The sequence below is a fragment of the Pyrgilauda ruficollis genome, unplaced genomic scaffold, assembly GCF_017590135.1.
Source record: "Pyrgilauda ruficollis isolate IOZ18807 unplaced genomic scaffold, ASM1759013v1 scaffold4, whole genome shotgun sequence".
Taxonomy (NCBI): Eukaryota; Metazoa; Chordata; class Aves; order Passeriformes; family Passeridae; genus Pyrgilauda; species Pyrgilauda ruficollis.
In genome coordinates this window covers 4,548,995-4,566,209 of record NW_024525489.1, presented here as the reverse complement: position 1 = coordinate 4,566,209, position 17,215 = coordinate 4,548,995, and the positions used below count along the sequence as shown (strand labels likewise).

Below are 17,215 nucleotides of genomic sequence, written 5' to 3'. Positions count from 1 at the left end.
TTGTTCCTCGGGAGTGTCCGGGTTCACACCTCTGAGTTACTATTGAAAGCAAAACCATAGGTGAGGCTACATGAGCAAACCTCTCTACACAATAGCTTCCCATCAAAGGTAAAACTAGACATCATTATTCTTGCAGTGAAATATAGCCACTCCTAGGGAAAGGAAAGGCGGGGGAAAAAAGCCTCAGAAAGGCACACATTTCATATCACAGAGCAGTGTGAAAGAAGGATTGGGCCAGGAAATGATTCTTTCTACAGAGGGCACTTCCATAGTTTAGGCATGTATGTATTTTGTATCTTTTACCCCTGAAGATGGAAAGATTAAGATTGATCCAGGGCCGAGCACCAGACTGTTTAACAAATACCAGATTAAATAGTTTACATTCCTCTCTCTTAACTGATACACTTGTACCTTAAATGTAGGTTAGCAGGCATAGCTTTTTGGAAAGGTATCAATATTGTGTGGTTATGCATACACATTATAATTTTTAACTAGATTTTGAATTTGAACAGATTCATGGTGAGATCAATAATAATTTGAATATTTTATTCTACCATTTTTTTCTCCAATATTGGCATATGAATTATACAGTTGAATTTAATAGACAGCTTCTGAGGAGACCATTAACTCAAACATTCTTGCAGCAATTAGCTTTTATCTGCTATGGATCAATTTCAGCATTTTCTATTTGGAGTGGTATTAAGTGCCAAACTAAGGACGAATCGCAGCCAAGAAAAAGCTTTTTAAGAAAAGCAGATGCCAGGCAAAAACAGCTTTCTTTTTTAAACTGTCCCCAGCCCAAAATGCTTCTCGATAATCCCCCATCGCCTTAATCTCCTCCAGACTGCTGTGCCAGAGACAGCCCTTGGCTGCCCGCTTTGTGCCGATGCTTGCACAGGGTTTGTCGGCTCCGTGTCTGGGACATGGGGAAGCATTCATTCCCACTTTAAAAGTGTTAACCAATCCCCCTTAAAACCCCCAAGCACGGCGAGTCAAGTTCATGGGTAGGGTAGTTTCTGCCACTTGAAGTCCCCAGCTGGTATTGAGCTGTTGAAAGCTGCTTAAATAAACAGCGCTTTTCCTAATCCGGGTTGTTCTGGTAGTGCTGCTTTCTGTCCATGATGACTTTAAAGGTACCACCCGAAGTCTCAAAGGTCTTATTAGTAGGTGAGTGTCCCTTCCTGAACATCAGACCCAGGATTTTTACTGATCATCTCACAGCTAATGCTAGCAATTTAGCAGTGATTTATGAGGACTCCTCCCATTTCCTTTTTTTATAGGCAGAAGAGTAAATCTGGAGAGATCAGTGAGCCCTGAAGCGTGTCCTGCATGTTCTACTTCACTACTTTGATTCCTGAATTAGAGGAAACATCGTAGTGTATACACTTACATGATTTTGCTGCATCAGACTTATCATGGGTATCTAAATGTTAAATTATTAAGCTGACAGGTATTCAGATTCATCTGTGCTCCTGAATACAAAATTACCCATATCCAGAGCAGCAGTAGGCTTACATCTGCTGTGGGCAGGAAGTATTTCACTGTATGTCCTCATGACCTGTAGACCTGGTACAGAATTCTTTTCCACTTTAATTACCATTTCACTGTCATCACTGACAAGAAAAAATGGTTTCAAGTTCCTTTATCTAGAATTAACTCCAGGCTGTCAGATAAATGCATTTTCCAAACTCAAGTCTCTTAGCTGAGCCCTGAAAGAGTCAGTGAAACACAACATGTGCTACCTTGGTTGTGGGCTATTTTGCCAGGAGAGATGCTATTTCAGAACCATTACTTATTGCACAAAAATATGAATAGGCTCTCTCAAGAAACAGCACTTCTCATCCTCTTCACAGCAGGAGAGAATAGTCCCTGATGGATAATCACCTTCCCTCTCATCTTACACGCTCACTCTTCACCAGCAAGGGCAGCAGCAGTGCAAACCACCAGGCTTGCTTTGGAAAAATCCTAGTTACCAGCTGCTCTCCAGCTCAGTGCAATAGCACCAGGATGGGCTAAAAAAGGTCCACCAGAAAAACCTTCTATCAGGACAGGAAGAAGCAGTGAGCTGCCAGCCTTTGTCCTTCCTGAAGGAACCTTCAGCATTCCAGGATCCCAAATGGTAAATAAGAAGCGTCCATGGTCCTACAGAGCTGCAGACGATCAAGAAGTTATATTTCAGTGCTTGGGCTTTTTAATTATTTGTGTTATTATTTTTCACACTTGCCTTCCTCCTAGCACATCCCTTTCCCTCTGTCGCCGGGGGCCGGTGCCCATGCTGCTGGCAGCCACTAGAGGATGCCCCCAGGGACTTGGGTGGCGGCAGCAGCAGGGCTGGTTGACAGGCAAGAGAGAATCCTCCCAGCCCCGCTTCTGGGGCTGTTCTCCCCTGCAGCATTAGCGCCCGTGCCCTCCCACACCGGCAGGAATATTTTCCATTGCTGGGGGTAGCCTGAGGTTAATTTTGCGTTGTGGTGGCAGGGGTGAGGCAGTGCAGGAATTTCCCAGCAGCTCCAAACCCCCGTGGGGCGAGTGGGAGATGATATTTCAAAGCAAGCAACACTCAAGCACCGGAGCGAGTGCGAGCCCGGCACCGCTGCTCGCCTGACCCCGCTGAGCGCCGCAAGCAGGAGGCGGCAGCCGCACCGAGGGGTCGCAGCCTCCGCTCTGCCCGCTCCAGCCTGAAAGCACAGCCGGCTGCAGGGCCTTCAGCACAGCCGGAGGACCCCCGGGATGCCTCCCTTGCATCCAGTTCCAACATCCCCAGGGTCCCTCTCCAGCTGCTGAGTTGAATTCTTCCCTGATGTAACCTCCCGGGTGGGTCTCCTTGGGCAGCCCTGCTCCCCTCCCTGGCCCAGTGCTTATCCAGTAAGCTGCTCATGCCAGCTCACCTTTTATGAAAGCACATCTAGATTTCAGCCCAGGGTTTATTTATTGAGTTTCTCTGCACTTTTCCTTTCTCGTGCTCTCCTACCAAGACTCAGAGATGGTACAAGCCCTGGAAGTAAATAGAAAATGCCAAGCTTAGTTTTTTTAGGTCACCATAAACTACGTGCTTATCTGCTTTCAGAATACATAAGCCAGAGGATGTCATCTCAAGTCAACACAGAAGGATAAGGACTAGAACGCAGGTCTGGCTGTAGATGTGAATGTATTGGGATCACGGTGGTGAAGTGTATGTTTGTATACAAGAAATACATTTTTTTAATCCAGAGCCCTCTTCCTTTTTCCTCACAGGCTCCATATTCTTCTGGCAACAAAGATCTTTTTATATCTCTTGGGTTTCATATTCCACCCAGCAGCCTATCATAGGAGAGCACAAATCTACTAAATAGTAAAATGAGGGATTACTTCCACTCATCTGTTGACAGACATTTCTCCAAATTGGATCAAATGATTAAAGGTATTAGAATGACGTCTTGCAGATCCAGATCAAATCATTTGAAACCTTGAGAGTGTTTCTCCTTTGCTTGGAAGAAACCACCAGAAATAGTTGTAGGTGCTAATTGCCCATTATTCTCACTAATGTGAAATTGTTAATTGGGACCTTTGAATATTTTACTTACTTGAATCCTAACCAGGAGTCTTCAAGATGGAAGGACTGTGCAGCGGCTTGCTTCCCGACGTGCCCTTCGGGATCTCTTCTGACGCCTGAATGGTTCTTCCTCGAATTGCTTACGCTGAGAAGAGGGGTCCAGGCTGTGAAGTCTTCCAACATCTCCCACTACAAAGATGGCACTGCTGAAAGTCAAATTCAACCAGAAGAAACGGGTAAAACTAGCGCAGGGACTATGGCTCATGAACTGGTTTTCGGTGTTTGCTGGAATCCTTGTTTTTAGCATGGGATTGTTCCTCAAAATTGAGCTCCGGAAGCGAAGCGAAGTGATGGACAATTCTGAAAGCCACTTTGTGCCCAATTCTTTGATATTGATGGGTATATTATCCTGCGCCTTCAATGGTTTTGCTGGAAAAATTTGTTACGATTCTCTGGATCCCGCTAAATTTGCCAAGTGGAAGCCTTTGCTGAAACCTTATCTGGCACTGTGCTGCGTCTTTAACATGCTCATTTTCTTCGTGGCTCTGATTTGCTTTCTCATGAGGGGCTCCCTGGACAGCACCCTGGCCCAGGGGCTCAAGAACGGCATGAAGTTCTACCGGGACACGGACACCCCCGGGAGATGCTTCATGAAGAAGACCATCGACATGCTCCAGATTGAGTTCAAGTGCTGTGGCAACAATGGCTACAAAGATTGGTTCGAAATCCAGTGGATCAGCAACAGATATCTGGACTTCAGCTCCAAAGAAGTGAAAGAGTAAGTGGCTTGGTGGGGTTTGTATCGCGTAGTATCCGTGTTTGATCAATGCTGGCCTCAAGTGCCAACAGGCACTGACTGGAAGGGGGTCTGTGTAAAAAGGGGTCTTGTGTAAAAAATCATCCCAAATGACTGGCTGGATTGCTTCCTCCCCTGACAAAGTCCTCCACAACATAAAATAAAAAGCACCAAACTACAATTCCCACTCTTACTCAGTATGATGTAAACAGACTTAATAGTTTTTACTGTCTTTTACTGCTTTATAAACCTTGAGCCACACTCCCAAAATCAACAGGAAAGTATCAAACCTTTACTAATCCTTAAGCAGATGTCAATGTGATTGATTAATTTCCTAAAAAAATAATTCCCTGGAGATATACTGTTGATACCACTTTTAAAACTCCACTCAGATATGGCAGCTAATCACGCATGGAAATAAATAGAGGCAAAAACACTTTGCCAATAACTCATGTCTTTTAGATCCTTAAGATTTAGAATTTTATTTTTATATTCACACAATGGATTGCTTCAGTGCTGTGATAATACTGAGCATCAATTGATGTTCCTGGTGTTACACAGTGGCCCTTGTAGCCATACGTATTTTAAGTTCTGTCCTGTGCCTAATTTTTTAAAACCTCACATGAAAGCAGCACTAGTTTATTGTTTCTGTACAAACCAGATCAGGTTGTTGACCAGAAACACCTTAATGGCTTTGATGTCAGTGCCCAAAGAGGCAGTAATCCTAAAATCAGGTTAGGTGCAGTAAGCTCAAGCAGAAAATAAACACAAGAACAAAATGAACCTTTGAAATTAAAAAAGTAGCATTAGGCATAAATACCCACAACCTTTTAAAAAAGTAAGCACTGGGGAAAGAAATGGTTATTCTGGGTTCTTTGGGAACAACATTCATTAATGTTTATGCTCTGTGGTTGCATAATGGGTCCTGTAAACTGGAAGCGATCTGCCTTTTAAATATACTGCCTGTATTAAAAATGTCTGAAGTAATTTTGAAAAAAGCTTTGTGTGTCTCTTGGGATCTCTTGGGATCCCTGCCTGACTGTGTAAATGGTATTTCACTTTGTGTGCCTCTCCACGTGTTCTTTTGACTTGTTGGGTGGTCTGGTTGTTTTTGCAGTTCTGAATGAGGACTTTTTTTTAGTGAAAACTGTTACAGATTTAACCTGTTGCACTGCAGGGTGTTATAACAAATACATTCACTACTGAATAAGGACATGTTTCCATTGCAAAGGTATGCCCATGGGTATAAATAACTACTTGAAAAAACATCGCCAGCATTATATGGAGATTTGAGGGCTGTAGCTTAATCCAGCAGCAATGGAAGGGCAAGGCACAGAGGGAAAACGGGGTTATACTGTCCTTAATAACTCAGGCCTTGTTTGGGACTGAGACTCAAGGTAATTTCTTTGTACTACTGAGGCAGGAACTAGGGGATTAAAAATCTACAAACAGCTTTTAGTGAATTCAAGGTTTGTACTGTGTGGTGGTGCACAATCTCTGCTCCCATTGCTGGTGGGATAGTCTGGCCCCTTTGAAGCCAATAGTAGGGTTCTCCTTAGTTCCAAGGAAGGTGGGAGTCTGTCCCCCACAACGGGTTTTTTTATATTATTTGTAGAGCAAAGGCCTGATCCACTATCCAATCTCTGAAACTGGTGTAGCATTTACACGTGAATGGGAATTAGACCCAATTCAGAGCACAATTTACGTTTAGAGAGAAAACCTCAGTTGCATTTGCTGTTTAGGTATACTTAGGTCATGACTGCAAAGTGGAATTTCCCTTCACCAGGTTGTTGGAATCACTTCTCTCTCTATGACACAATTTTAAAATATCCATATAGAAATCTACAAGTGACACTCAGATTTTTTTGGCCTCTCTACACCACAGGGACTCTCCATTCCAAGATTTTCTAAGCCAAATGCCCTGTTTTAAAACTGCAGTCCTTTTATTATAGTCTTTCTGCAGAGTCAGTGGAACTATTTGCCTTCCAAGTTATCTTGCATCTAAACATCTCCTATGACACCAGGCTAAATGACTGTTTACAGAGAACAACCACAGTGTGAGATGAACAATAGTTGGGGAGCTCCTGCAAGGACTTTGGAAACTTTGCAACATCCTGTTGCTGAAGCACATTTCATGTTTTCAATACTGGCTACCTTCCCAAGCCAAGAATAGATGCACAACCGCTCCCTGGAGATATTATCATCAAAATAAGCTATTAGGTTTGCTAGATCAATGGGTATAGTGGGTTTCAAGACTGTTCTGAGTTCTTTTCCAAGCTCAGGCTAGCTCCAGCACCTCTCTTCCATCCTAACTATGCTGTGATGACTCTTTTCTGACTGTCCTTCCTGAGTTCTCTAACCATTTACTTTTGTTAAATACTAATTTCTTTGAAGAAGTGACCCAAGAGTGTGCATTTCCACCAGGAAGAGTAAATTACACACTCAGTGTAGTCTTGACATAGAAAAGGATTTTGGAGAGAAAGGACACCTTGGACAAACACCGCTATGTGAACAAGGGGACACGGAGAAAAGGCACGGTGGAAAATCCTCCTTGCTTTCCTTCCTCGCGCAGATTTGCTCCTGGATATCTTTGACTGTGTGCCTGTGTGTGTGTCTGTGTGTCTGTGTGTGTATTCACGCTCCCTTCTGCCCTTGCCCGTAGCCGGATCAAAAGCAATGTGGACGGGAGGTACCTGGTGGACGGCGTCCCCTTCAGCTGCTGCAACCCCAGCTCCCCCAGGCCCTGCATCCAGTACCAGGTCACCAACAACTCTGCCCACTACAGCTACGACTACCAAACCGAGGAGCTGAACCTGTGGCGCCGCGGCTGCCGGGAAGCGCTGCTGAACTACTACAGTGGCATGATGAGCTCCATGGGCGCCGTCATCCTCCTCGTCTGGCTCTTCGAGGTAACCCTTCCCTCAGACACGCTGCAGTGAAGGGCCAGCTCTGCAGGAGCAGGCTGTTTTTCAGTGTAGGCTTCTGAGTGAAAATCAAACCTGGTTAAAATAAATTTCTCCATTGTTTGGCTGAGAAAATATCTAATAGCTGAGGCAAGGGCTGAAAGGTCCCAGGCTGGAAACAGAGGTGGAGGGGTGCGGGATCACAGACCACTCTTAGCAGGGGCCAGAGCCTCGAGTACGCCACAGCAAGAGGGGGAAAAGGGAGTGATTTTCTGTCAAAGGCAGGGTGCTGAGCAGGGAACAGAGTGCAAGGGCTCTGCTGTCCAGATGCATTAATTTTACATGTGTCACCATTTGTGGGGAATGAGAAATACAAAAAAGCAACACATCAGAAAGATGTGACGGTAATTAGTGGGACAGAAAGTGCAGTTAAAGGGTTTACACCCTGAACAAAATAAGGCTTTGAGCCACACAGAGTGGCACGATTTCAAGGCAGGGTGTGGACCTTCATCAGCTCTACCAAGGTATTTGGTCAGAAAAAGTGGTTTAGGTGGAACAAGTGGATTAAATTAATTTTATTCTGCTTCCCAAAACCACGGAGCAAATGCAAACTGGTGCCAACACTGCCCAGGGCAGGTGTCTGTGGGCACCATAACCCAAAGTGCAGCTTGGCTGATAAAATACTGTTCACTCAATGCAATGAATCTCCTGCCTCTGGGAGATGGCCAGTTTTCTAGCCAGGGTGTTTAATCAACACTAATGCTCAGGGAGTGTGGGCTGGCAGTGGCACGAGGGCTGGAACGTGAGGTGCTCCATGTGGAGATCAGGCAGGAGCTGCTGGTAAAAGGAAGAGTGCAGCAGATCCTTTCCTATCCTTGGAATGGCTGCTGCAAAGGGCATTGCCTATTTTAAATGATTCAGCTGCCTTCTAAAAAATTTAGATACATGCAAATTAAAAAAAGATGAGTTACATTTTGATACAAGCACTGGCCTACAGCCTTCCAGGAATGAAGATGCTTTTTAGAAAATAAACACCTACCTAAATCTGTGAACTGAAAAAAAAAATAATGAAGTTACTCCATGTTGAGTTGTTTTAAAAATAACTGCTCCGAACTGCAGAGAAATATATTACCTGTTTGCACTGTTATTCTGCTAAGAAAAGAAAGAGAAGGTATTTTTTTTAAGCCCAGATTCAAGTGCAGAGCTCTTGAAGAGAGGGGAATTTCAACTGTATTTGAAAGTCAAAGAAATTCAAAAACTCAGAGGAAAAATGCACAAAAATACCAATGCAAGAAGTTATGACTAGGGGCCTGTAACATACCTCTGCTAACTTGCAAGAGATTAATGACAGTGATATGTTAACATTAACAGCAGTGATAAAAATGCAGTATTTTATGCCTAACTCTTCAAAGTACACCTGGGTATTTTTTTTCAACCTGTGGCATAATGAGAAATAAGATCTTCTCTTCTTTTCTTTGTCTTTTTCAAAATAGAAGGTGAGACTTTTTTTCAGGCAATCAGATGACTTGTAGGGCAAAACTTGAAAGAAACAACACGATCCTGGGGTTACAATAACTTGCCCTCCTGAGTATTTTTTACTTGCATGATATTCTACCATAAAGGGACCAGTTTTGGGTCTGAAATTCCTTTTGCTTTTAAGGCAAAAGTTGAAGGGAGGAAGCAAAGCAGGAAACTGACATTAATTTAGTCTGCCTTGAAATACAACAACTTCCTTTAAATTCCAGTCAGGATAGGAAACAATTTTATGCTGAGTAGGAGGGCAGCAGAGGTTCCACCTCCTGGCCAAGGTAAGTGTGGGTCGGAGCAGGGGGCAGTGGTTGTGCTGGCTCTGTGCTTCTCACTTCCACTTTGACTGACTTCCCGGGAAGGCACAGAAAACTGCAAAAAGAAAATCCTGGGTTGCTTTACACCTGCAGCCACCGTGGACTCAAACCAGGTACTTCTCCAACAAAGCCCTTCTGGGAGCCGTGGACGACTCTTCCAGCTGGGTTGCTGGAATTGAGGTGTGGGAAGGGGGAGATAACATGGAGGGGAAATACTAATCACAGCTGTTATTCTGAGCTGTAGAAAAAGGTAACATGCCAAACAGGCACAGGGACCCCAGGGAAGGCCATTTCCATTCACCTTTCTATATTAGGCATAAGGAAGAACGAACCTATTTTGCAACATCAACATTTCTGTTTGAAAAGAATGCTAATATCTAGAAGCTTCTTTTCCTAACAAAAGCTGTAGGCTTCCCATGTGTGACAACCAGTCATGAGGATGACAAAAAAAGATCACACCCTGCTCTGGCTAAGCCGCCTCAGGCTAAACCCTGGCAAACAGATGGGCTTCGCTGCAGAAGGTCAAGAAGAGCAAGCCTGGATGTCTTCTTGACCTGCCTCAGCCAGCAAAGAGAAAAAGAGGGTTCAAGGGTGCCCTGAATAAGGCATTTCAAAAGGAACAGAGAACTGAGGCTGGTTCCTGAGATGCTCCAGGTCCTCCACTTGTGCAAACATGTGGCTCTCAATAGGTCACAGCTGCCACGACAGCCAAGACCTTGGGATTCACCTCCCATGTGCCACAGACTGGGCCCAGACTGAGCTCCAGGAGAGCACTGAGACATTCACAGGGGGCACATTGCATGTCCTCTGTTGGAGAGTAAACTCTGTGATGCATTAAGAGTAGGAGTGAACTCCTGGTCATCTCCAAAACCAGCCCACAGGCAGCAGGGACCCTCCAGACAGACACAGTTTGCTCGGTTGGCCCAGCTGGAGAGGCTGAGCATGCTGGGGTGCAGGGGATCCTCCAGCCCAGCCCATGCAGCCCTAGCCCTGGAGAAACACTCTGGCCATGTCCTTCCTGGCACTTTAAAGTTGCTGTAAAATGACAAGAGGTTCCATGACAGGGAAATCATCCCTCAGCAAGGCTGGCCTCGCTCCAGGGCTCTGACACTGCTGCCTCCTGTGCTGGATTGTGGTTAAGCTCAAACCTACAACTCACAGACTGGTTAAGGCTGGAGGTTTAGCTGTGGCCTCACCAGGGCTGAGCAAAGGGGAAGAAGGATCACATTCCTCAACCTGCTGACAATTATTCCTCTAATGCAGCCAAGAATACTGTTTTCCCTCTTTGCCACAAGGGCACATTGTTGGCTCAGGGACAGCTTGGTGCCATCCAGAGCCCCGAGGCCCTTTGCTGCCAAGCAGCTGTCAGCCAGTCGCCCCCAGCACATAATGCTGCATGGGGTTATGCCTTCTCTGGTGCAAGACTTCAGCTGAACTGGTGGTCCCAGACTCTCTGTGATCATGTAGGAGTGAGACTAATTTACCAGATACTTCTCTCAAACTTCCTGGGCTCTCTTCTCATCTGGTAGAGAAGGCAGGCTCAGATCATTGGAGGTGACAAGGAGACAGACATTTTGCATTGCTTTTAAGGAATCTCAGCTTCAGTGACTCAAAATCTTGCTTAGAAAGGTTTTTAAGAAAATTAAGTCTTAAACCGAGAGAAAATGTCACAAAATATCTTCCAAGGACAGGTCAGATGCTCAGTGCTGTACAAGCACATTCCGATTTTAAAAGCATGATAATATTTACTGACTTGGAGCTATGCAGAAAGCCAGTCCACCTACGCTGGCTGTCAAATAGTAGCACTTGGCAAGTCAATCACAAAACAAAGCTCCTGCTAACATGCAGCAAGGTAGCACAAGTAGAGAGCAATGTGGAGGCCATTTCCTGCACCCAACCCTGTTAATCTGCACTTGCAACAGCCATTGATTTCAAAGATATCAGCCCCATGAGTGAGAGCAGCAAAACTGGAACTCAGAGTGGAAGGAAGATGTCAAAGGCTTTAAATCCCAAGACTAAGGTGATGGGATTTGTCACTTGTGACTTTTATAGAATAGTGCTTTAACTGATTTAAGTCATCATATTATTGGCTAGATGAGACTATTTCCAGACTCAGAGCCACTAGAAATGTCCTTAGTGACCAAAGTGTGGCTAGTCATACATTCCTGTGTTAAACAGTATGAACATTTGCCTTTGGATGTGGAAGTATTTGATGAAACTTGTTTGTTGGACCAATGTTTTTCCTTTCTGACCTTGAGTGAAGGCAGAGAAATACGAACACCTGCAAAAGTTGAGAGTAGACAAGCGTAGCTTTAGTCTTCCAAGAGTTTGGAGACACTGATCATACACAAGCAGGATGACCACAGTAGACAGGCTGATGGATGGTCCATGGAAGCACATGCTTGGGCAGTGCCTCAAGGCCAAAAGCCAGATGTGAATTCTGCCACTGGCCTTGCCATGTGGCTGCATCCCAGCCTCAAATCTGCCAGCCTCTTTAGCCATCAGGGTTGAGAGGACCAAAGGTAATCAGTTCCTTGGGAAATTGGATAGTGTGACAGAGGCATCTTACTTCCCTTAGAGAACAAATCCTGTGAGGTCCTGACAGCAGTAGGTGTTCTCCATCTGAGCTTTACCCAGCACGTGAAGGACCAGGCCAATCTTACTGCTGCCCCACCCCAGCCACCAGCCCTACCACGTCACCAGGCGGCCTCTTCTGGGAGCTGCTCTTCTGTCCTTCTCTACTTCTCTCATCAATCACTTTCTTCACAAGCACCACAAGGGTGAGGTCAGCTTGTTCTGAACGGTGTTAAAAGGCAGGAGACGGGCTAAAACCACACTTTCTGTCTGGAGGCAGGTGCAGTGTTACACAGTACAGTAGAAAAAGTCTCAGGGCTGCTGGGACTAGGTAATATTTAATCAGAAACATAAAATTTGTTTTAGGTGGAACCAGGGAAGGATCACCTGCTGCCTTGGTTTCCTTATTTGCACATATCTATATTAAAAGAAAATCAGAATCTGAAGCAGACAAACTAATGGCCCAAATCCTAACTCTGCTCCATTCTGCAGAGACACTAATTCATTAATATCTCCTTGATCAGTTTAATATACTCACCAAACATATTAAGGACAATGCAAAGTCAAAATATTTAGCTAAAACTAAGTGGGTGGTGGCCAAGGACAGTGCTGCACATCCAAACTGCCTTGTGGACATCCAGTGCACAGCAGCCAGAGATGCACTAAAGCCTCCCGAGAAGGCACCGACACTGCTGGAGCTGGCGGAGAGGCCCCTTGGGCACACCCTCGGAGCTCTGCTGACAGCAACAGCCCCGGCTGCCCCAGCAGGGCACAGGGAGGGTGGGACACAGGGAGTGTCCAGGTCTGGCTGACGCTCTCCTCCTTTCCCGTTGCCTGGCACAGATGTCTGTGATGGTTGGCTTGCGCCTTCTGCACACCTCCCTGGAAAGCATTGCCAATCCCGAAGACCCCGAGTGCGAAAGCGAAGGGTGGGTCCTGGAGAACAGCCTGAAGGACACTTTCAAATCCGCGCTGGAGAACTTGAAAAAGCTGGGTAAGTTCAACCAGGTGGAAGCAGGAGCCGAAGGGGCCGAAGGAGAGGAAGGCGGGAAGACGCCAGCCATCACAACAGTCAGCTGAGCTGCTCATTGAGGTGGACTTTTTCTCAGAGAAAAATAACACAAACTGAGAATTGTGAATATATCTACATTTTAAAAGCTATGTATCAACCACCAGAATACACATTTCTACGCATGTTCACTTTTGTACATGGGAGCATACAACATAGTGCACCTTGGGATAAAACACTTATCCACAATGTGAGTACACCCTATCCATATCCTTCTGGGAATATGACCCCAACTAGGACTTGCAATATTCACATGTTCCCTTATCAGAGACAGTTAGTTTAAGAAAAAAAAAATTAAAAAAAACATATTGCTGGCATCACACAGCGATTTATTCCATCTTATTTTGAAATTAAAAGTGGAATTTGAAAAGTTATTATTTTTTGCTCAAGTTGTTTCATCAGCATACTTTCTGTACTTCAGCTTTTAAGGACAAACGGATTGGGTTTCTGGAGAGTAACATGATAGAATTCAAAGAAAGAAGGATTTCCAGAATTGTATATAACTTAGTATACAGGTATTTTGACAAACCTCTCATATGTGATTTTTGTTAATGTGCTAAGCAATGGTATTTTCTGCTGTATTCTTAAGACACACATAGAACAAGATGCAAACTTATGCTGAGAATTTATGTACTAAGCAAAAATTGTAATTTAATGAAGCAGCCAAGCATCATAAAAACAACATTCAGGTAAGATTGAGGGGGTTTATTTCTCAGGGTTTTTTTGCAGGCTGTATATGTTGAATGTATGTGTTGTAGACTTATGCTTCACCTTGTATTTAAATTCTTTGCAGAAGCTTAGAAGATTCATCTTTTAGTGGGTGGAATCCAGGCTATGAGCAGGCTATGTGCCAGTTATGGTTACTCTGGACATTTAACAGAGTATGTCATCTCATGAATTGCTCCAGAATATTCAAGCCCAACTATATTTAAGGCAAGAAAAAAACAAACCCAAATCCAGACCCAAATCCAGGCCAGTTAGAACTCACACTTTAAATGTTTTCCAGGGGCCTAGAAAGTGGATACCATTCATCCACAAGTACATCAAGTACCCTTTCAGGTCAGGGAAAACTGAGTTTAAATCAATTTTACTTTATCAGTGAGGGGGTACTCCTCATTAGATCTTTTAAATCAAAGGGAAGGCACAATTTGCAGATGCTGCATCTCTCCAAATTTAATGTCATAGCTGGAAGATCCTGTTCTCAAGTTGGAATAAACCACGGAAAGAGTTTGCTGTGGCATGCAGCCTCTAATAAGGGAACAAAGCATCATCTTGAGTTTATTTCGCCAGATAATTTCAGCTAAAGGGAAAGAAACCTGAGAGAACAAGCCGCAGCCCCCTGCACCAATGACTGCAGACACCTCAGTCCCTCCCTGCAAGCCAGGCACCACACTTACTTTTACCCTGGCTGTGCAAACCCTCTACTTATTGGGGCTGTGCCTGGGAGAGGCTTCTCGGTGGGTCCCTTCTCCCTGGCTGGTGGCTGGCCCTCAAAGGGAGCAGTGTTTGCAGCTGCATCACCACAGCAGAACTCCCTGGTTTTCATTCTTAATCACTTGTGCACTTGCCCCAGCAGCACTCAGCTCCTCCAGCTTCTGTCCCAATTCCTTCTAGGATGGACAGTTCAAGGCAGGACAAGCAGGGATGTGTCCGTACATCACTCCATAATTTCCATCTCAGTGCCCAGGCTGTTTCAGGCCACCTGCACATAAGGTTTCATTTTGACAGGTGTCTGTGGAGTCCTTTCACTTTCTCAAAGCTGGTCAAAGCTTTCAACTTTAGTTATGGTCATGAATTTAGTTACAATAATGAATTAAAAAGTCTCCTCTTCTGTGTATGAGACTAGGACAAGGGCACTGACAAAAGGCCAACTTGCTACTCACCACAGCCTATCGTCTCTCGCTCTGCTGAGGGACAGAACTGTACGAGCCAGAGCAGCTCCTCCCTGCTCGGTAGGACGTCACTGGGGCCAGCTGCCCCTCTCAGCTGGCCCATTAGAGAAGAGCAGGATTTTGGATGGCACACAGTGTGGCCACATGTACCAGAGAAGAGCTTTTCAGAGGAGTCACATGTGGATAGGAGCTGCGTTACAAGGATTAATTAGTCTTTCCTTGGGAGGCTTCAGCGAGCTGTGATCTACACCAGTTATTTGACTAGACCAACTTTTCAAAGAGATCTAGATTTATTGTTGCCCTAGAAATCTGGCTTAGGCCACTAATTTAGACAGGACTCTCCAATTATTTGTGGTCTCTGGTTTTTATCAGCTTATTGCTAAAGCAACATAACAAATCTTCAAACCATTCTTTCAATGCCACACTAGAGAAGCCAGTTCCCAGAGCAATGGTATCAGGCAGGTAAAGAGACCATCTGAGACAGGTTTATGAAGAACAGTACTGGAACCAGGGAACAAAGATTATATGCGCTAATGCTGTCTAAAATAAAACCTCCTGGTTGATGAAGATCTTTGTGACATCTTATGATTATCACAAGATTGTAATATGACTGCTTTGTACAATATTACATGTAATATATCACTCGTCCAGTCTTACACATACTTGTGATACTGCAAATGCTGTTCTAGATAAAGATATTTCTGCTGACTGCAAATGTAAATTTAGGTATTAAAATGTTATTGCAAGTAAAGATCTCTTTAAAGAAAATGTTTAAATATATACAATTTAATACAGATTTCTTTCATTTGCATTACTGCTGTCTTTTTCCTTCTGATTTCATTTTTTGGATCTGTTTTATGTGTTCCTATAGGTGGGAAGGTTTTCTCCACCTCTACATAATGCTCTGAGAGAAAGCAAACCTTCCTCTTTTCACATGCCCAGCTAAGCTCAGGATGTGCAAGCAGACCCCTAAATCACCTGCCTCTTACTAGAAACAGAATTTGCTGTGCTATTTTAATAGCATCCTCTTGTAGTACATAGGAATGAAAACATCTTCACAGCCATTAATGTGATGTTCTGGTCATACTGAACCAGTGAAACCACTGGCATCCTCAGGGTCTTTGACAATCAGCTGGGTTTATAACCTCTTTTTCTCCCCCTGTTTAAATCGAACTTGCAATGGACATTCAAAAGAACACATTGTTCTTATTTTAAATTTAAGTCTAAAGCTCACAAAGTCAAATCTCCCTGCAGCAATCCGACAACTTCCAGAGCCGTGCCCTGATTTTCAAACTAATAAACTTCAGAAGGATGTGAACTTAATTCACGCAAACCAGGCCACTTCTTTTTAGGTACCTCCATATGGATTAGCAGCTTAATTCCAAGTACCCAGACCTCAGAGTCAGCCCAAGGCCTTGAAGTGTCAACTCTTAAGAAATATCACTTTTGAGAGAATGACAAAAAATACATTATTTTACAAATGACATTTATTTGAAGGGACACAGAACATTGACTAAAGTGCTTTAAAGGAGGAAATATAAACAGCTTCTTTAAAGCTATTAGTTCCTAAGTAGCCTTAATACAATTGATAAGATTAGCCTCCATGGGCTTGGGCATTTGGTAATGCCACAGAAATACAAGTGTGCAGCTTAGCAAAGAGCATGGGAATGCTATATCGGGCTCACAGGCACCACGGGCCTCCTAGCTGATGGGCTGGGAAGATTTTCAAGGCTGGTATAATGAAAAAGGGATCCCAGCAAAACAGTTCCTGATTTACACCCAGCTTGCTTGTTTTGTGAAAGAAGCCAATGCTGTTTTTAGCATAATCAATGGAAAAAGGGGACGGATCACAAATGCTTATTAAAAAAAAAAAAAAAAAAAGAAAGAAAGAAAGAGCATTATTAGAGATTAGTTAATTAAGAGATAAGGCCAGAAAAATAGAATGGAGCCATGTGATAACAGCCCCCTGTGGGGAAGGCATAGGCTTAGGCAAATTTATTTCTGGCAACAGCAATGCAGCTATCTCAAATCTGAAGTCATGCCTACATGGACCATTTCCTGATTCATATCAGACCTATAGTGTTCAGGGACTGACTGAAACACTGAAGTAGTAAAACAACTCTCTCAAAGAACCTGCATTGCTGCTCCCATGTCATTTCATAGGTATTTCTGAATCTGGATCCAAAGCACAGTTGTGAGGTGGGACAGCTGAAGGAAACCCTGGCCTGGAGCTCAGCTTTGTAGACTCTCCATCACAGTCTCTGCAGCACCCTGCCCTGGGGGACACTCCTTTTTTGCAGTTCCCCCCTAACATTTGGGAGGGCTCCAAAGAGGGAGGCTGAGCAGGATTATTACCTCCTATGCCACCAGTTCCCCAAAAAGCACAAGCAAACAACTACTCTTGCCTGATTGTTTCTACTAAGAGGATAGCCCATAAACCATGAGGAAGTACATTTCCAGTTTGTTCCCAAAGCTCTCCAGAGCAAAGGGTGGTGCAGGAATCAGACGAACCAGTCAAATAGTGAAGTCAGGACCAAAGGGCAGCTCTGCAGCCTGCCACCAGACTGATGCACACCCCCTGCACCAGGCAACCAAGCAGCACATC

At 44.3% G+C, this 17,215-nt stretch overlaps 1 protein-coding gene across 1 annotated transcript; it reads left to right on the top strand.

Moving 5' to 3' along the window:
* The first annotated feature begins 3,729 nt into the window (after window positions 1–3,729).
* On the top strand, window positions 3,730–15,334 carry PRPH2 (peripherin 2). Its single transcript, XM_041477046.1, has 3 exons — window positions 3,730–4,310; window positions 6,991–7,237; window positions 12,493–15,334. Exons 1-3 carry the CDS (start codon window positions 3,730–3,732, stop codon window positions 12,727–12,729), a joined length of 1,065 nt encoding a protein of 354 aa, XP_041332980.1. The 3' UTR covers window positions 12,730–15,334.
* Window positions 15,335–17,215: the final 1,881 nt, after the last annotated feature.

Coding starts and splice junctions, on each gene's coding strand:
- PRPH2 (XM_041477046.1), top strand. CDS start 3,730: ATGGCACTGCTGAAAGTCAAATTCAACCAGAAGAAACGGGTAAAACTA. Junction 4,311..6,990: donor AGCTCCAAAGAAGTGAAAGA/GTAAGTGGCTTG, acceptor CCTTGCCCGTAG/CCGGATCAAAAGCAATGTGG. Junction 7,238..12,492: donor TCCTCGTCTGGCTCTTCGAG/GTAACCCTTCCC, acceptor TGCCTGGCACAG/ATGTCTGTGATGGTTGGCTT.